Below are 21354 nucleotides of genomic sequence, written 5' to 3' on the forward strand. Positions count from 1 at the left end.
CTCTCTTTTTGCTCTCTGAGCAGAAGTTAGAGAGGGGCAAAGCAATGGAATGGAACTACCTGGTTCAGTGTTCAGTGAGAGGACGGCAATGGTGAAAGGAAGTAATGATTGTTCATGGATTTATTTGTTTCTCCCCTTACTGTACCCCCTTCATACGATTCTATAGGAAAATAGATCACTGAGATCTATCAAAAAGAGAAGGGAAAACATAGAGCCTCATAAAAAGCCCAATATTGTTGACCTAGGCAGCTGGCAGGCCTTAAAATTAAATATTTAAATCATTTTCCTTCTAAGTGGAATGAACAGACTAACAAAACAACTGAGTGACTCCCGTGCTGCCTGTTTGATACGAATAAGAAGAAACAAATGAAAAAGAAGGGAACTGATATTTAGGAGTTCTGATTTAAGGAAGGTGAATCACACAAAAGAAGCAGACCAAAGAAGCGAATGCAACATAACATTTTCTCAAATAATTGCTTTCTTAATACACTATCCTTAGGAGGCACTGTTTCTCTCAAGTCTTTCTACAGTTTTCTAACAATATATCCCTCCAGAAAGCTTGAATTCCCTAAGATGAAATTTTGCTCAAGAGGAGGAAACTCGAGCTAATATACCTATTTATATGAAACAATAATTTTACGCATTTTTTCAAACTTTAACTTTTGCAGTGCATTCATTCTGTCTATTATCAAATGTTTAACACTTTTGGAATATTATTTAGAAACAGATACAGTCCAGTGACACATGGGTAGCAGAAGTAAAGCTTACCTAATAGCACACTTTTATTATAACCAAAAATGCCACATCATGTATCACTTTGGTCTGATACTGCTCTTTTCTACACATAGAACAACTTTTTGCCTGTAAATTTTCCAAAGGTTTTCAGGCATGCCTGAAAAAATAATTACAATTGCTTATATTTAATCTCATTGGCACAGAAAAACAGTTTATTCATCAATCCATGAACACTCTACAAGATGCATATTTTTAAAATTAAAGTGTTAAGAGCATTTTGTAAATCTCCATATGTTTGCACGAAATTTCATGAATTAAAGTACTCCAGCTTAGTATATCCGTGTATAGCTCAGTTAGGAACTACACTTTCCCATACAGTTTTTAAAAAGGTAATAAAAAAGAATAAAGTGCTTCATCATAAAATAGCCTTAAATTATATTTCTTATCATAAAAATCTGGAATCAAAATTACTTTTCAAGATGATTACATTTAAGTCATTAAGATATTCACTTAAGTGGTTTAATTAAAATACTCATCTATTATGTGCTTGAATAGTTATATGAAAATGTACTCACTTTATGGAGTACATGGGAACATGAATGCAGCACCTGTTCTTTCAAAGGAGAAAAATAACCCCAAGAACTAAACCTGACTTTAAAGCATTCTAAAAGTAAAAAACGCTGACAAGAAAAAATCTGACTGCCTGAAAGGTCATCAGTTTCTGTCTGTTACTACCACAGTCTTTCCAGTGAAAATAAAATTAGTTTGTGTATCTGTGAATTTTGTATTTACAATGCATGGAGTGGCAGAAAGGAAGAAATGCCAAATGCTACCGACTGGAGGAAAGATTATAAAAGAAACACTTAAAATGAAAGCTGATTAATTTTCTTCCCTTTTCCCAACAGAGATGTTAAATTTAGAGAAGTGATACACATCAAATGCAGCATTTCACGCATACCAAAAAAACCCCCAAACAAAACAAAACCAAAAGAGAAACTATGTTCACAGGCTACAGGAAAACTTCACCTTTATCTGACCTAAATTCCCACCAAATGCTGATGATCTACATCCTGACAAAAGACATAGAGTTGGACAACAAAGGCAGTTGGCTCTTAGAGGAAGGAAAAGCTGGGAAAAGAGTGAACAAGTAGTGAGCACTTCTGAGCTGGCAAGTACAAGAGGATTAATGGCCAGCAGCCAGCTGAAGGCAAAGCTTTCAGATACAGTGGCTTTTTCCCTTGAGGAAGGAAAGCTCACGAAACACCGAGGACAAAAAGAATTCCAGAGGCATTTCCCTTTTTTGTGCCAAATCTGAAGTAACCTTTTTAATGAGTGTTGTCTTTTGCTCTCTCTTGTCAAACTTTAGACTTTCAGGGTAGCCAAAAATTGGCAGAATGGTCTTTTGCCAGATCTGTCCTACCCGTCTTTGGACAGTCATACACTTTCAGTTGATGTAAAAGGAAGCAAAACCTCTCCATCTAAGGTTATTGAAAGGCTTTGATTCACATTACAGACTTGGCTGTAAAAAGTCTTCTTGAAAAATTAAAAGGGACAACAGGCAGAAAAAACTACCCTAAATATGCACTGCAGAAAGAAACTTGCAAGCAGTTGGGATAATTCTTCTAATTGCCATCATCACCTCTCTGAAGCAGCACTCTTTTCAATCAGTCACTTGTCCCTTTTGCTTAATATTTTCAAGATGATAGATGAGAGAATGTAATAAAGCATGATGTATTTATGCTTATGCTACACACATGCATTGAACAAAGCCATCAAGGTAAAATGCAGGAATTTCATCAGATAACCTAAGGAAGTAACTGACTGGTATTAAGTCTACATCTATTTCCATTTCCCAAATAGAAATAACTATTGTACTAAACTGCAATTAATGAAACTTGTGAGAAAACAAAATATATCTTAGGTTGTATAAATAGCGAGTGTTTTTAGCATTCTGATGAATGAAGGCCAGGATCATATCTAACAGGAGTTTAAATGAAGCAGAAAATAATCTATACCTGCTTTGAAAGAACAGATAAAAAGGCTGATTACCTTCTCTACTATCATAACTTAAGCAGTGAACAAGTACTACCAACCTTCCTCTGCCATGTCATGTGCAAAATAACATCAGACAAACCACTGACAGGCAACATACTTCTTCATAGTAAGTATCTAAAAGGGCTACAAAAGAGCTGGAAAGGGACTTTTTACAAGGGCATGGAGTGATAGACAATGGGGCAATGGCTTCAAACTGATAGAGGGCAGGTTTGAACTAGATATTGGGAAGAAATTCTTCACTGTGAGGCCCTGGCATAGGTTGTCCAGAGAAGCTGTGGATGCCCCATCCCTGAGCAGTGCTCAAGGCCGTGTTGGATGGGCCTTGGAGCAGCCTGGTCTCGTGGAAGGTGTCCCTGTCCATGAGAGGGGGCTTGAAACTCCATGATCTTTAGGGTCCCTTCCAACTCAAACCATTAATGAATTAACTATTCAGTAACTATCAGAACTTCTTTTACTTAGAGGATTTATATAGGATTTTTTTAATGTAAACTTTTGTTTGTGAGTAATTTGGATTTATTTTGTTACCTTTTCAGAGCCATTAAACTGGGATTAACTAAACAATGTAACAATGCACAATAACATAATTTCAAATCCTCAGTATAAATAAAATCTCTGTTAGAATTAATTTGTGAAGTTTTCTCCAGCATTGCATTTATGTATTCTTAAAAATAAAAATGAATAAAGTGGTATAATAAAAAACTGTTGCAGCTGCAAAATACTGAATTGTGATGAAACTGTAACATATGCAATAGAAATAAAGAGCATAAAGAAACAAAGATATTGCCACAAGACGCCAGGGATAGTTCACTGTGATTGCTGAGCTTGTTGATCTTAAATGATAACTGTGAGGTGCCTTGCTGTATGTTCATGTGAAATCTCTGCCTTCTTAAAGAAGGGATCAGTGAAAATACTTACAGTATTCCTGCCTGCCCCCACAAATGGCAGATAAAGCCCAGAGTCGGTATCTTAGTAGTAAAAAAATATACTGGTAGGTACAACAAAGAATAGATATTTTCTATCTTTGAAGACCAGAAGAAGCAGCCTGTGTGGATTTACCAAAATCCATGGAGGAATGTCCAAGGCATGTGTAATAAGCCAAAAACATGAGTCCATGATGAGGCTTCAATGGTATTTGACAAAACAAGAAAGGAAGAGGGATATGCGATAATTACAACGAAAACTGATGGCACCTGGATGAGAGTTCTAGCTCTAAATGGGAAGGAAAGGGTAAACTCATTCATACCAGAGTCTTTGCATAAATCTGACATTACTGTACAAGACATATTTGTTCTGTATAAGCTTTCAAAACCCTATCAGGCAGCTTGTGTTTCCAAATACATTGTACTAGTTAGTCATGAAGGGAAAAGGAATTCTAGCAAACCAAAGAATGGGGTTTTGGTGATCCCCTCACTCAAGTATCTCATTATTCTAGGACAGGATTTGTTAATTTTTGAGACATCCATCTACAGATGTATATCATTAATCATCTAAAATTTGCACAAACTGCCTTTGATCTTTTTAGAGAACTTTTGTGAGGTGCTAAAGAAATTATAAGGAATACTTTCTTCCCTTTGGTTGAACTATGTACCTACCCTACTTCCTTGTGAGGTCATGACATCCTTCAAACGTAAATCTGTTTGAATCCATATCTTAGAACAACAGGATGGATTTGAGGTTTCAAGCTGGGTCAGTTTATGCTTTTGGAACAATGTGAACAGTGATTTAGCTGCATGTAGTTTTGCTCACATAGACCACATCATTACTTTTGTTACCTTGTAAAGGTTTCAAGAAACAAGGTCCCATTTTGATAGTCCAATATGTACAAGCAATGATGAGAAAATCTGGGTACGGAGGGAGTGAACAAAAAAAGTAAAGCAGTCATAGCATGAAAGAGAGTATCACAACAAAAAAGTGCCTGCCCTTGATTTCCTTCCAACTACAGTGGTCAGAGACTGGTTTTGTTTTAAGGAAGAAAATGAGATGGCTTTGTGGGAAGCCACCTGTATATCCCTGGGGTATAAAAAAAAAAAAGCATATTTAAAATTTTCACATATGGATTATTGAAACTGGAAGGTATTGGTGGCAAAACCTAACTGCAAATTGATACAAACCAGCTGGGATATTTGTGAGGTACAGGTTATACAGGTGTTTGGAAGGAAAGATTTTATACTACATAGTTGGTGAAGGAAAACTGGCAGCAGGACACACAAGAAGGGATGTGTGGTCAAAGCAAAAGACTCTGTGAAGATATTCTCAAAACAGCATTTTAAAAAAAATTAAGTAATGAAAACTTACATTTATCACAGCTCAAGACATTCAAGAATTTTCATCCTTATGCATCAAGTTTATAAGCCCAACCCATCTATTAACACACCAATTTACATCAAAGTTATTTATCCTAAAATGAAGCTTATCAAAATGATTGCATGCATTAACCTTGAAACTATTATTATTTGATTTTCAGACTCAAGTGCCTATTAAAAAAAAGGAATTATAGAGGCCTATGTGATTTTGTTTGATTTCCCACAAACTCAAGAAGACAAAGTTACATTGAATTACATTTTCAAACTTGTTTCACAATTGCAAGTTTTAAACCACACAATTCTTATTAAGAAAGCTTGGCAAAAGCATTTTAAAATAATGTGAGACTACAGGTGAAAATTCTAAAAAACAAAACCCAGAAACATCTTCCATTTCAAAAAATATTTTAGCACATTCTTTTGAATAACTCGCACAAACATTTATATGGGACATTTCAGTAAGTGCTGTGATTTAAAGAGAAAGTGCTTCATCTTATAATTGCAGAGAACATGTTAACACTTGGGCTGCATTTTTTCACCACAAACTTTAGCTTCCACAATCACTCGATACTTGTGTTAACCCAGGTACCTCTTTGCTGTTTTCCCCTCCGTTATCCTCTCTTCAAAATGAACCAAAGAAAAACCCCGCCCATCTTTAGAACTATAACCATGTAAACATAGTAATAATCAGCTTGTTTTACTACCATTGTCCTGTCACTTGTTACACTCACTTCTTTGTTATTTGAAGTTTCCCTCTTAACCTCCAGCTGATTCCAAAAGGAAGATGCCTTTGCTTGTAGCGAGAGTCACATGGCTCCCTTTAGAGCTGGGACTCTGCTATAGCAAAGGCAACGTGATCTTCAGAGAAGCCCAAGGCTGTTTCTATGAAAAAGAATAAATAAAACAACTATTAAGGACGATGAAAGTTCATTATGTTTAAAACTGAAAATTGTGGAGCCAGGTGACCCTGTAAGTAATGCCTAATCAAGGCAGCTTGAAAGGATGGAGACAAGAAGACATTCATGGGAAAAATATAAAAATGTTGAAGCCTTTAGAAAAGGGAAATGCAAGGCTAAAACTGAAAGATAGGAAGCACATTTGCTCTCCTGGTCTGTTAAGATGCTCCCTGGCTTTGTTTTTCTAAGCAATATCATCTGTTGCTGCTCCACAACTATATTATTATAATACTATTTAGAAGTGAATTTTCTCACCAGGCATCATTCCAAGCCCTCACATCTGTGACTTTTATCTTGTTGAATGTTTGCTTCTAAATTGAAAAAGGTATTTAACTACAGGTGTTAATTCTTCCCTGGTTTAGCCCCAGGACCATTGTAAAAACAAACCTTTTTAACTTGGAGCAAAGGTGGGTAGATATTAATGAAGTATACATTTCATGCAGCACTAGTAAATGTCTTTTTACAGAATAAGGAATAAAACAATTTTAAATAGGCTTAAAAAAAAAATCTTAATGCTAAAATATTTCCCCAAATAAATACAGTATCAAAATCACTGCTGTTTCCTTGAGAATAAAAGGTAAAGAAAGTTATAACACTCAATATACATTAAAAATTCTTCTTGCTTCTTAATGAAGAATTTGTCTTCATGAAGATGCACTATCTTCCTTTTTACTTGCACTGTCACAAGAGTAATATTTTAATATACACTTCAGATATGACGAGACTTATTCAAGCAACTGATGGCAATTCCATTGTTTACCTAATGGCCTGAACTGCTGAATTTTGTCAAATTTTAAAACAGATATTATGCTGTTTAGCATTAAGTTATCTTACTGAACAGAAACTTCAGTGTCCTCATTTTAGTTTATTTTAAATAAAAACCAAAAATACAAATCAGAATGGTTTACCTAACTTTAGCTGTGGAGTACTGGGATCAAGAAGATACTCCTTTTCTGCATCTGCCTTGGTTTTGTGGTCAGTGCTCTTTTTTCTTAGTCCAGTACCCACTATTCTTCTGCCCATTTCTTTGTTCACAGGTTTGTAAATGTTCTTGGTATCTCTTATCCTTGACTTAAAATGTTCTGCTAAAGAAAAATCCTGGAGCTGATGAGTGTGTATTATATGATCCTGTAGACAAACTGCAGAAACTGTATCATCTCTCTTTTGGAGGAGCAGCCCTAAAAAGGCAAGAACTCCCAACCAATCTTGAATAGTTATTGTTGTAAATTATTTAAACCTGTACATATTACACTAAAATAAAAGAAACTCCACTCTTAGCCAATATTTTTGACTTGTCAAAGGCTTTTATACACATACAACTCCAGTACTTGAAGCCTAACATACAATTACCATAATATGAAATTTAAGATTGATGTTTCTGACACATCCTAGTTTTAACTTATAAAAAGTCAAATGAAATCTTTGATTTATCATTTATATTAAATAAAATAGCAGTAATTTTTAAGTTTTAATTACTGAGCCTATAATTATTATATGCAATAAACCCATTAAGAACTATACAAGTTTGGCATGCCCAAACACACTTTAACTTCATATAATTAAAAACAATCCCAAAGGCTAACTTTGCCTTCCAGAATACTGAATATAAATAAGAATGAATTATTTTTATACAGTGAATGGGCTTATCTACCTATTCCTCCATTTCTCCCCACACTTATGCTTTATTTTAAGAGATGTGAAATCGCACAGTATAAGATCATGATGTCCAATTGATAGCCTTTAGCTGATTTTACAAGAATAGTGTGGCTTTACAAACAGACATGTACAAGAATTTGAATAATATTTCTCAGCAGAAACAGTCTCATCAATAGCAGATGAGAAATTCACTACAATTTCACTTGTTTTCTCCTAGGGCTCCCATGGGAGAGAACATCTGCTCCAGGCACAGAAGTGAACTTTGGATCCATAAACCACCGTGTCCCTGCCCTGTCAACCTTATTTCACCCCCAGTCAACTACCCAGATGGACACAGAATGGCTTCAGAACCACAAATTTCAAGCTGAACTGAGATAAAAATATAGCCATAGCAATAAATCCCACTGAACTGCTCTGCAAGATTAGTTTATTGTAGACAAGGAAGCCTGTGACATGCAGAGCAAGGATGATGTTAGCAGCCCCTTCGGGGCTGGAGCTGCTCTGCTGTGATCTCAACATCCTCACTGGTACAGCTGGAGAATGTGTCTCAGTAGTGGAGTCTGGCAGAAGGTGAAGAGAGACCCTTTAACAGTGTCTGTAGCAAAGGGGAGCCACTGCCTACAATGCTGTTCTGTTTCACAGAATCAGAGGATGCTTTGGGTTGGAAGAGGCCTTAAAGATCATCTAATTCCAAACCTCCTGCCATGGGCAGGGACACAAAAGTAAGATGGGAGGTAGGCCCTGTAGTTATCATAGATTTATAGAATATTTTAGGTTTGAAAAGTTTCTAACATTGAGTCCAACCATTACTACCAAGTCCACCACTAACCTGTGTCCCTATATGCCACATCTACATGTGTATATGCCACATCTACACATTTTTTTAACACTTCTGGGGATGGTGATTCCATCACTTCCCTGGGCAGCCTGTTCCAATGCTTGACAACCCTTTCAGTGAAGAAATTTCTCCCAGTATCCAATCTAAACCTCCCCTGATGCTACTTGGGGCTGTTTCCTCTTATCCTACAGCTTGTTACTTGGGAGAAGAGAGTGACACCCACTTCACTACAACCTCCTTTCAGGTACTCACAGAGAGTGATAAGGTCCCCCCTTGAGCCTCCTCTTCTCCAAGCTAAACATCCCCAGCTCCCTCAGTCACTCCTCATAAGACTTGTGTTCCAAATCCTTCATCAGCTTCCTCACTGCCATTTTGGGTGACCTGTATTTTTGGCAACTCCATAACAGAGTCATCACCATAAAAAAAAAAATCCTCTATACAAAGAGAACATGGTGGTGAATGGTATGAGATGAATGGTGTCCATACAGATCACACAAAGAGCTTTGTCCTTTAATGTCCAATCTTTGTCCACCTCTGGAAAGCAGAGGGCTGAGGGGGATGGTAAGACTTTGTTTAGTACAGTATCAGCTCCTTCAGGGACTTCCCAGGATTTTAGAGCTTGGCTTCCTGAGCCAGAAGCACTCCCTTGTCTTTCATAAGCACTGACAGGTTTCTTGCAGATCCAGAACCATGTGAAGGTACCTCTAGCCCCCCAGTAGGAGTGTAGGCTTTCTCTGGCTATTTTCCTGGTTATTCTCACTTGATGGCCCTTTATTTCTAATGAGAACAGGTGTAGATGCTGTCTTAAGTCCAGGTGTGCCATTTATTTTTTTGGATTTAAATAGTTGACATAGTCCTTCTCAGCTGCCACGGACTTGAGAGATTTGTTTTCTTGTGGAACTGACATTTTCCAAGCAAAAGCAGTGAAGCTGTCCTGAGAGTAATCCTTCGAGCAGCATATAAATGGAGTGATTAATCCATTGGATGCACTTCTCTGTAATTATAAGTAATTACTTTAAAGTCAAATCTGCAAATGAGAATACCTCTCTTTACTGTAGGGGATGATGTAAAAAGCAACTGAAGTGGCTATCTTTAAAATGACATTAAATCACTGATTGTTTCCAAAGGCAGGAATGAAAAGATAAAATAACGGTTTTTAAAGTGAACTTGCAAGTTAAGACAAACACTAAATTCAACTCAGTAAGATGATGAAGGGATATTTTACAATATAAACTCCTAAAGATTTTTATCAATAAATTTAAATTAGGAAATAAAGTAGAAAATTATTTTCTCCTGTCTAAAATTTAAATGGAAATGGCAATGCTGTAATATTTGTAAAATTAAAGCCACTGATGTGTAGGAAAATCATTAATATGTATCAATTAAATACAAAGATACTGAAAAATATCTCTCTTGCACCTATTTTAGTTTCACTGTTTTATGCCTGAACTTGGTTCAACATTCTTGTGTCTTTTCAGTATTGCATTACTTTTTTTTTTTTTAGGAATCTTTGACAGAATTTCCTAAAGTTGTTAATAAGCTTCTTTAAAATAATATTTGCCATTTCTTCTGTTTCTGTCATGCCTCATTAAGGTGATCCTATACACATGTATGCTTAATTAAGGCTTTTTGTTAAAATAAGCCTTTAATCCAGAGGTGCTGGGCCTTAATTGAAACTCAGAGAAGATTAGTGTAGCCTCTTATTTTGCTTTTCACTTTTACTGTACTTCCTACTGCTTCTAAACTAAAATGTCTCTATTAGCCTTAGAAGAAACATGGTCAGGAAGAAATTAAAATTCATACTACAGTCTTCTGGAGAGTAACATGCCATAGTAATTGCTCTTTCTTATTAAGTGCCACCTTTTACGAAGAGCCTCCACTCAAAATGCAAAAGGTTGCTTTAAGCACTCCAGGGACATTAACAAAATGAACACACTGCCTATTTTGAAGGTGACTAATAAGTGACTAATGATACCTGGTTTTATCCATGTGTATAGTTTTGAAATGTTAATTGTATGTTTAAATAGTGCTGAAATGAAGGAACTGTCTAGAATGATTGACTTTTACAGAATCCTTTTTTAAGAAGACTTAGAAACAATGAGAATTTTAGTCACAGAATAGCAGCATTCAGCAGAGGTACCATGGGTGTAGTAAGTTTTAAAACCTTTTTGAAGGAGCAAGACATAGATTCAACAGCTTCTGGTCTTCCAGAACAAAATGCTCCAGCCGAAGAGCCAATCTGTTTTCTTGTTATAGAGCTGCAACAGGACATGGTATTGCTAATTAACAGAGGCAGGTGGCCTGCTGTCATCAATGGCAGGAGAGCAACTTTTCAGGAAGAGCTATTAAATTGTGTCTGTGGAATAAATCTGATACAGAAACAGTAATTCTAGTTCAAAGATTTGAAGTGAACTTTTTAGCACAGCAACTGAAATGAGCTTCACTGATATTGTATCTTTATATTATGAAACTTATTGTCTGTAATATGTTTTTACACTTAGTCATGTTAGAGGAGCGTAATAAAAATGTTAAAACACTTGAAAGGAATGCAGTACTTTTGTGTAGGCTACTTCAAATTTATCAGTGTTTGAATGGTGTTTTTTAAAAGAATGTGTTATAAAAATGTGTCTTGGCACAACAAGTAAAGCCTGTGTGGTAAATGAGCTTGATGAGCTCTATACCCATCTTAAGCTTCTCCCTGAAAGGGTTGTTATGTACCAGTTACAGTGATGTTGGGTTATGTCAATGCCTCCAAACTAGGCTCCAGGGACAGTGAATAGGATGGGTAAACCTTTGCATGTGTAAACATACAGATTTTTTTTTCCCCACTGGAGATCAGGCCATTTATGCTACCAAAATTTTACAAGCCAATTTTTCATCTGAGAATCAAGTGCACTGTTATCATAAAGAATGAGAGCTGAATCTGAGTGCATTAACAAGGAATTCCAGCTTGAAATACTTCTACTGACTGAGGAGGGCAGGTTTTGGCAAATCTGCACATGTGAGCCGTGCCTTTGACTCAGCAAGGAACACTGTGTCACAGAGCTTTGTAGTTGCCCTGTTAAAGGTTATTTTAAGAGAACTGAATCAGACATTAATTATCAAAATACAGTGTCTGCTCTTTCTTCTCACAGTTTGAAAATGTTTTACCTTGTTTACTATTTGTTCACATATATTCAGTGTTTATTTATTTATTTGTAGGTGTACACAGGCATATTCTGTATTTTTCCTTGTTGTGCTCTTTGTTTACTGTTTACATTTTCTGTGAACTTCTGTTAACTTCCAGGTGCATTCTTCCAAGTCAGTAGGAAAGCTGCACAATTTTATTTCGTAAGGATAGTAGAGATGTTACTAGGTCTCATTCAAAGCCCTTTCAAGTTAGTAAAAAGGCTGTAATTTGTTCATAGCTGAATTAAAAATCTGTTCTGTTAAGTAAGTATTACTTCCTTCTCTGCGAGAAAAAATTTAATTTAAGGGGAAATTTGTATATATACATTTCTGGATCAAATTAGACTCCAAACTGAATGTAAATTTTGTATATGACCACTGATTTTTATTAGCATATGTCATAGTGAATTTTTTTTACTCAATTTGTGCAAATGTAGTAAGGATTTACAGATATGAAGTGCCTTATATTTGTAAAAACTTTCAAGTATTTTATAAGAATGCATTGGTAATTATTTAGGTAATGTTACTGTAAAAAGAACATAGCATCTTGTTTGCAATATTTCTGATGCCTGTGCATTAACCATGTGTGGTACTAGGCTGTGTAATGTGATAGATGTAGGAATGTTTAGTTTTGGATCTATCTGTGAAGTGCTGTCTATGTTTTAATCCATAATTTCCGGTCAGATTAATATTTGTTCAGTGGAGGCATTTTTCACTTTGTGGGAAATCCATTTAATTGTGTAAAGGGTGAATTTTTTGCAAATGTGCACCGTAGAGTACAAGCCTCTAATTCGTACCACTGTCAGCATTTAATGCACTGATATTGTTCCTTCCTTTCTGTTTGTCTTTGGAGAGGTCCTCATTCCTTGGGGATGAAGTAAAGCTCTGGTTCCATCACTGCGGTCTTCAGAATTAGCACTGAAAACACAGGATTCTTTTCCTGGGTTGATGAAAGTAATTTCTTGTTTGCTGTGTCAAACAAAGCATGCTATTTGTCACATTGTGGTTTGTGTATCTTTTAAGAAGCTTTCAACTTTGATCTGAGCCAAGGTACACTCAGTAGCACAGATGACAGAAGTAACAAACCAGTGATGTGCATTGTCATTCATACAAACTCTTTAAGTCAACAAATACTGAGACTTAGATGTAGAAAACCATATTGCTTTTGAGGGGGCTTGTGCATTCTTGTGAGAAAATGCAGACCTTTGCTTTTCTTGTTTCAGACAAAGGTGTGGAACAATTTATTAGTTAAGGATTCAGTTCAGTGTCTGCACTCAAAAGGTGCCTCATCTAGTTCAGATTCTGGCCCTTGCTTATATTTTCTAGGTAAACAGTTGCATTTAAAAGACATTGTAGAGATGGGCTCAGTAGCACATAAAGCTGCTTTCTTCAAACTGTCATCACAGAGGTTTTCAGAGCATGCTTTAAATACTTCCAGTGCTGGTGTTTGTATCTCTTTCTCCCTCTCTCTCTTTTTCTACGTAAAATACTATTTGAAACAGGAGTGTTTTTTTAAATACAACTTTCACCTGCTTTTTACCTGCTCTGTCTGAAGGGAAATTAACCTTTTGTGTAATAAGGCAGAGGGTTAGCAAATTGTTTCACAAACTTACCATTTTAAGAGAATGCAAAAAAGCCAATTAAAACAAACCAGCAGTAGTTAGGAATGGTTCCATGATTCTGGAAGTTATGTATTGTCACATGTTAAAACTTTCAGGTTTGAGGCACAATTTGATCACCCAGTTTGAGCTCCTAAGATTGTACAAGGAATTTTATGCAGGTAGCAAAATTTAGAAATTAAACCATTTGTTTAAATCATATATTTCATAAAGCCATTCTGTTTTCATCTAAAAATTTCATAACTTGAGGGAGGTTGTCTGTTCAAGTGATTAATCATCATTACTCTTTATTATATATCATTTGAATTTTTCTGGCATCAGCTTCTAACCATTTGCTCTTTTTATGCCTCTCTCAGCTAGGCTGAAGAGCTCTTTATTAACTGGTATTTTCTCCTTGAAAAGATACATTAACAATGTCATCAAGTCATCCCTCAATTATTGTTGCTAATCTGAATAGACTGGGTTTGTCAGACCACTCTTGAGACATTTGCCGATGCCTAGAATATTTTCTTGTCTTTTGTTCACCTTGTTCATTATACAGATTTCAACTTAAAAAAATTAAGGTACTTAAACAATATAGTATTCTGCTCTTTGTTTCATCAGCAACTTATGCAACTCAAAAATATTTCCTGATAGAACAAAAGTGTATGCAGCAGGAAACATTCTTTACAAGAAAAAGTATTCTTCTACAATTTTACTTTTCTCCTCTTGGCATTTGCAGACAAAAATGTCCCATTTCTTATGTACTGTTCAGACCTCTCACCTTTGCATAATACGCCCAAGAACAGAAGATAAAGCAAGCAACTGCATCTGTGGTGCAGCAAGGGTGAAAAGATATCTCTAAAGAGGAACTTTTCAGTAAAATAATAAAACTTGCAAATACTGATTATAAGGAGCTTAAAGGAAACTCTGAGTAGGGCTTAATGTCTGGCATCAAGATAATATAGGTATAATTTATCACTTGTGAAATATGGTGCTCGGGAAAAAAATCAATGAGGTACATTAATTCATTTCTGTATACTGTGTAGGAAAGAGATCTGGATGTGGAAGTGGGAGGCTGTTCTATAGATTACATATTTATTTTTTTTTTTTAGGCAAGAAAAGGGAAGAGTATACAGGAGCAAGAGAGAATATCTGGGCTAAATACTAGATTGAATTGGTTGAGAATGACAGTAAGGAGCACAAAGCAAAGACTGTTTTCCAATGTGGTTTTAAGGAGAGTGCGAGTAGAGGTAGATGACATTATTGGTGTGTATTTTAAATAATAAGGTTTTATTATTTTTTCAAAGCTGTTTCCCTATAATACAAGTGTAATTAATCTCAAACATGTCAGAGGAAATCTGAAGAAAGTTTAGACTTATACTGCCAATGTGCTGGAAATACATGAGAAGTCACCAAGGTACAAAGGGAACAAACTAAGACAAAGAGCTTATGCAGAAATAAAGTATTTTGGTGGCTTAGAACTTCAGCAGAGCAGATCATGAGGAACTACTTGCCTTAGTATTTGCTATTTACTAAGAGCAATCTTTGCCAAAAGCAGTGATGTATATACAGGGTTTGCAGCAACCATGGAATTAAATGACAGTGAAAGTCAGAACATGTGGCATTCATCCAAGGAATCTGAAGGAGCTAAAGAATTGCTAACTGAATTCCTATTAAAATGTAGGTAATTAATCAGCAAAATGTGATACAACAGAGAAAAAGTGAAGGTAGACAACTTCACAAAACTGTGTTTGGGTAAATGGATCTGAGAATGATTCCAGGAATTAGAATGGTGAACTTCTTTTGGTGTTAGGAAACTTAATTGATAAAATCATTAAAGGTAGAAAACCTGAAACTATAAAGAGGTTGGATGGAGTACAATTCTAAGGAAAAATAACTCTGGCTGTTGCAGCTGTATATCTTGCTGCTCCAGCCTTGCAATATATTTTAAAGATTAACAATTTAATGGAGAAGTTTGGCAGTAGAACTACCCATATAGTTTTCTCAAAAAGACATGTTCCACAAAGAATGCTACACAAGGTTTTTCTACAGAAACTAGAAACACAACTCATCATAAGAAACCCCCTTGTTAATTAAGGTGAGACAATTAAAGCCAATGTGGGGAAAAATTAGGTTGGTGATAGAAAGCAAAAGCTTTCATCAGAAAAATAAATCAGTCAGGGGAATGTCCAAGGTTCTTTGTAGATGTGTTTAAACTGCCACAGAGACAAAGCATGTGCCATCTCCTTTTCTGACAGAGCAGGTCTTAACACCTGAGTCTCTGTGGAAGCTGCAGGGTGTGTGTCCTGCACCTCAACAAACCGTGGAGGTGCTGCAGAGCTTTTTGTGCTGCACTCTATTGTGAGTCTGATTTTGGAGGAGAGGCTGGAAGTGGTGACTAATGACATCCCAATTTGCTGATGAAACAAAATAAAGCATTTTCTCACTACGTTTCTAAGATAAAAACCCAACCTCAAACACGGGAAGGGTCAAGGGGGAAAATAGAAATGATTAGAGGCATGTGGGGAGCTTCTTTACAAGCAAATTAGCAAGAATGGTCCGGATTTGCAGCTGATGAAAATTGGCACAGTTCCACTAGAATCAATGGCACTGTGCCAGCTTACACCAGCAGAGAATCCACCCCAATGTGTTTTTAATACGAAAACCCAGAGCGATTATAGAAGAGACCTACAGTAAAAGACCAACATAATTACAGAAATAAGGTTGTGAGGGTTAGAGAGTGTGTCTTTAGAGATGTGGAGGTTTTTTTGAGTGTTGGTTAGGATCAGTTTTTACGGTCAATGTAAAATTGCTCTCTATTTTTGCTGTAGGATGTAGATTTCCCCTGTCTTAACCCAGTCTATTCCAGTCCAGCTCTTTCTCTCACCTTTTCCCAGCTCTATATTTATACTCCTTTGGCATCAGGAAGGAGTGTTTTAACTATACTGCCTAGGAACCACAGAATGAAAGGGGAGCAGTGAGCACAGGAGAGCTGTGTGGTTAAACTGCCCAGGCTGTATTGCCCAGCTGGGCATCCACACATCTTAGGCTGCAGTGCAAGACTGTCACAGTTTTTCTGATCTCAGGCCCTGTGCTTCTTACTCTGGTGTCCCCTGGTTGCAGAAAAAGGCCTGTGTAGGACAAGAATAGACAACGGTCAACTGCTGGGGTTAATATATGGTTGATGTGGTTTTATTTTCAGAGCTCTGGGAAAATGGAACATGTTAGCAGTAGACAGAGGCTGTAAATCTGCCAACTCTGACAAGACTCCCTTGAGTATACGTAGAAGGACACGCCCAAATTTTATCTCTTTTTCTGCAGTTATCACATCAACAATATCAGTGAAAGGCGTAAGTTTTTTGAATGTAGACAAAACAGTTTTTCCACTCACATAGAAGGCTTTTACAGAAAATTTCCAGAAAAGTTTCTTCCCAAGACAGAAACCTGGCATGGAAGACAACTGAAGTTTGGCAAGGTTGTAAGCAACTGAGAAGATGTAATAAAGTGATGTTAAACCACTTAATTATAAACATAGTTACCAGCTAAATAATTTCAGTAGCAGAGATGTTCTTGATGCAGCTAATTGCACTTCCTGATACTACCTGAAATAAAAGGTGAATTAATGAGAGGGAAAAACAAAGTTAATGAAAGTTAATAAGAGACAAGAAAATGTGCATATAGATACATCCACACGGGGGAGAGAGAGAGAGAGGGAATCCCTGTTGGGTCTGTAGGGCAAGCCGCTGCATAGAGTAGTAATGCCTACTATAATTAATTTTTCCTTGTTAGATTTTAATTTGTTTTACCAGTCACTATTGCTTTATAAACTCTTCTGACAATCTTTTTTGCCCATCTGCTCATTTGCCCTTGCCTCCTCACATCATTATTGGTTTTTGTTTGTTTTGGCCTGAGTAGAAAGTCACTCAAGGAGCCCATGTGCTCATCTCAGAGAGAAAAGGAGGAGAGGCCCTGGCTGTGCATATGCTTGGTTCTGACTGCCTTGTGTGTGTATCTATCATGACAGGGTGTGTGCCATTTGAAGGAGAATAGGTGTTACTGAAGAGCAAATTCAGATGAGATCATAAATATCCAAAATTATTTGTTCCAAGTAATAGTAACAACAGCTGCTACAGAAGTTCAAGTAAAATCAAGATTTTTCTCTTGGTACTGTACTGCATAATAACAGATCTTTTAAAGGGTTTGTCTCTTTTTCTAAATCAGAATTCACTTAATATTTTAGATACTGGTGATCAGCGCACTCTGATGCCCTAGTATTTCTAATTTTAAATTAATTTTTCTCCCTATTTTTTCAAAAGAAATTTTAAACTTCTACTTTAAATGCCTATGAAATGTGTTTTAATGTGTATTTATTTTCTAGTTTAATTTCTTATTAACAGAGCAGTAAAAAGTAGTAAATCTGGATCTTCACCCTCCCTTTAAAATTTCCTAATGACCCTCATATTTCTAATTAGAGTTTGTCTCAATGGTAAAAGAATCAGCAAAATATTTGTTGAATAGGAGACACAAATACTGTTGCTAATACTGTGATAGTTTTGTAGCTGTAGTGCCTATGTGAAGCTTCTGTTACTGAGAGAAAATATTTATTCCAAATATATCTGTTAATTTGGCAAATGTTATTAAATCTCTTTAAATATATCATCTCTCCGAAGAAGATATTTGCATATATTTTTTTCTAAAATTATTCTCCAGAATTTGGAATAATGAGTGAAATTAGACATTCTGTCAAAAATATGATAACATTTATGAGAGTCCATACAATTAAAAAAGCAAATCACCATTTAGTTTTAGCCTTGATGTCTTCAATACTGATGGAAAGGTCGCTGAGTAGTTCTTGTTGAATGAGATTTTCTCTAATGTTTAAGCCACCAATAAAAACCCCAGTTAAGTCCTTCATAGGAAACTTAAGAATTGACTGATGGGAGTCACATGGTTAAATCAGTGCTTGTTATTCATAATTTATTCAATGGTTGATGGAAAAAAATTGTCCAATTATTTGACAAATACTGCTTGGCAAGATGATTTACAGAGAATAATGCAAGTATTTGTTGAAGAATTTAAAGTGACAAAAACTGCCAAAATTACGGCCTTTATTCTCAATGCAGTGATTAGAGCTGATTGAATGATATTCAGACAGTTTGACTAATTTTGAATAGTCCTTACACAGGCAATATTCCCATTGACTTCAGCTGGAATTTTGCCAGAGTAAGGACTACAGGACTGGGCCTTTAAGTGTAATGTCTTGAAAGGGTCCCTTTATGAAGCAGCAGCTTAAATTCTGAACCGCAATGAAAACCCATTTTCACTTTTCTCTTACTTTGCCTGTTCTGTGGAATTGCTCTGTATGAATGTTAATCCCACTCCCTCTTTATCAGTAGAGGGTGCTATGGGAGTTTTGTGCTCTCCAGTAGCCTTTTGTTTATGCACAGTTCAATCTAATTTAAGTTGAACTGACCATTTCAATGGGAGTCAAGTGTGTATTTAAATGGTGTGTGGGAGAGCCATAGTTTAATGGCAAACCATTTCCTTAATTGATTCAAGTTAAAGAAGGGAGACATTTTAAAGTGGATATTTTCAGATTCCTGGCTTCTACCCCCATATCCTCCTAAATGGGTCACTGAACATGGTCTTACACCTTTGCATGATAAATGATAGCATTTGCATGTGTTTTTGAAAGGCAGGTACAGTATTCTAAATAACTAGAAATGTATAATAAACTAATATTATTGAATATAAACTTCAGTGACTTTTTAAAGTTCATGATCTTTGTAAATGTTAGTAGGACTTTAATATAAAAGAAGTGTTTACAAATCCCTGAAATGGAAACACTCAAAAGTGGAAAAATTGTTTTTAGTAAGTCAGTATATCACAGGCTTTGTTACGAGAGTGTTAAGGTTGTAAAGTCAAGTGTAGAGAAAACAGAAAATACATAGGTAATCTTAATTCTGGTAATTTTTGTTCATCCACACCCTGACAGGGATGGTAAATTACATGATTACATATCTACTTTTTTCTGTGAGATGTCTGTGCCTTTAACATATACAATAGACACCACTGAATAGGAGCTTTATGAAATGTTTCTTTTTATCTCAATTGCTCAGTGCATGCCACTGAGTTATTTGCTCCACACCATTCTGTCCAGTATTGAATACATGATTATCAACTTCCTCAAGTATCTTTCTATAGTGCTACTATAAGAGGATAGTTTATTAATCCTTTGGTTAATCACTGTTTAATGTATTGTTGCTATTTAACACACAAGGACGGGAAAGATGGTGAAATGCAAGGTAAAAGTGATGACTAATTTTATCAATTCAGTTTGAGATGCCTTAAACCTCACACATTTCAGAGTACTTTACACTTCTTGTAGTGAAAGCAGATCTGTAGCCAACTCCTGCAGTTCTGAATTCTCAGCCATTTCATAAATCAGATTCTGTGATCTCATATATAATCTGGATTTTCAGGAAGTAAGGGCCAGACAGTCAGGGCTCAGCAGTGAAAAGATCAGGGTGACTTTTTCAGCATCATGTAAGTGATGCTATGGCCAAAGCTGACAAGACTCCAATACTTGAGGATTATATTTTTTATCTTAAGACCATGTTTTTTTCTTTTCTTTATGCATTACCTGTCTTTCAACTCCTGCTGTAAATGAGAGAGGGTCTTAAAGATGTCAGTCTCATTTCCTGCCCAGCTGTGATGAGTTACCAGACTATTGCCCTCTTGGTACATGGAATGAAATGGCTTCATGTAGATGAACATCTAATAGTCAAAAACTGCTGAGGTGTTGAGAAAAAGTTATGGGGGGATTCCAGAGTGCTCGAGTTCTTTTTCATCCTTAATATTTATAATGCCATCCTGTGGAGAGAAATAAAATTTCAAATTTGTTGGAAAGGTGATTGTGAAATTGCACCTAGAAATATGCTGATTGCCAAAGTCACTGGAGGCACTGGACAGTCTACTGTCATTTGTTCTTCTTTGTTACGTGACTGAGCTTTCACCGTGAACTTTGTAATTGAGATTCTTTATCCAATCATCCAAAACCTTTTCTACCTGGTTCTCATTCCACTGTGATAATTTGCAATATATCCTTTCTAACCCTGAATGGGGAGAGGAAGGATAACAGACAGAGGCAATGAAAAGCACAGGAGGGAGAAAATTTCCAGCTTTCATTCCTAGGCAGTGGGCCTGGTGGGTGCACACAGGCAGAAAGGCAGAGCCCTGTGAGGGGATGGATCTGTGATTTGGGAGGATGTGGGGCACACACTCCAACTGGACCAACAGGTTTCAGTTTGGTTTCAACAGGTTTCAATCAGTGGAGCTTGCTTCTTATTATCTGCTACACAGTCAAAATTTCCTCTCAGTCTGTGTGGGCAGATTTGCAGAAGCTCATAACTTGGCTTAATTTGTGGACAACAGAACAACAGAATGTTGATGCTATGGCAACTGCTATGCCATATTTCCAAATCCCGATCTGAGTCATGGAGGGAGCTGTAGCATCTCCACCAAACAGCTGTGAAAGGTATTTTTTACTTAGAATAAAAAGAGGGGGAGGAGGTAATAGGGGAAGCAATGCTTTCATCCTCTCATCCCTGAGAAAGAAGAGAATAATTTTAGGTCAACATTTCTCAAAAACTTCAGCCTTTATCAGACAAATTTTTGAGAATGTCAGTCCAAATCATTACAGTTTGGGGAAGCTGTGAACTCTCATAAAGATGGTCAAGTGGGAAGTCTGAGACAGCCTTGTTTAAGAACACTGTGTTCTGCAGTCAGTGCATTCTCTATTGTAAACCAGAACCTTCTGGTGGTGCTTTTTTTTCATCACCTTTGTAGCGCCTCCTTACTACCTCAGAGATACCATTTTGATTAACTCCAGTTCTTGCATGTGCAAATTCTGCTTCCTCTGACATCATCAAAAGCATTGTTATGTTTTTGTTCTAGTTTTGTTTGTTTGTGTTGTTTGTTTTTTTTTTAAATAGCAGTTCAGAATCCAAAGGTGTTGTCTTTATTGTCTGAGGCTACTGCTAGAA

At 36.3% G+C, this 21354-nt stretch overlaps 1 protein-coding gene across 1 annotated transcript; it reads right to left on the minus strand.

Moving 5' to 3' along the window:
• Positions 1-389: 389 nt before the first annotated feature.
• RNF32 (ring finger protein 32) lies at positions 390-21234 on the minus strand. The gene is given in 6 exon segments (XM_027648424.1): positions 390-605; positions 793-853; positions 855-892; positions 1311-1399; positions 6955-7224; positions 21150-21234. Coding segments are annotated over 6 exon segments (759 nt in total).
• Between the last annotated feature and the right edge of the window lie 120 nt (positions 21235-21354).

Source organism: Corapipo altera, unplaced genomic scaffold (assembly GCF_003945725.1).
Source record: "Corapipo altera isolate COAL_440 unplaced genomic scaffold, ASM394572v1 47, whole genome shotgun sequence".
NCBI lineage: Eukaryota > Metazoa > Chordata > Aves > Passeriformes > Pipridae > Corapipo > Corapipo altera.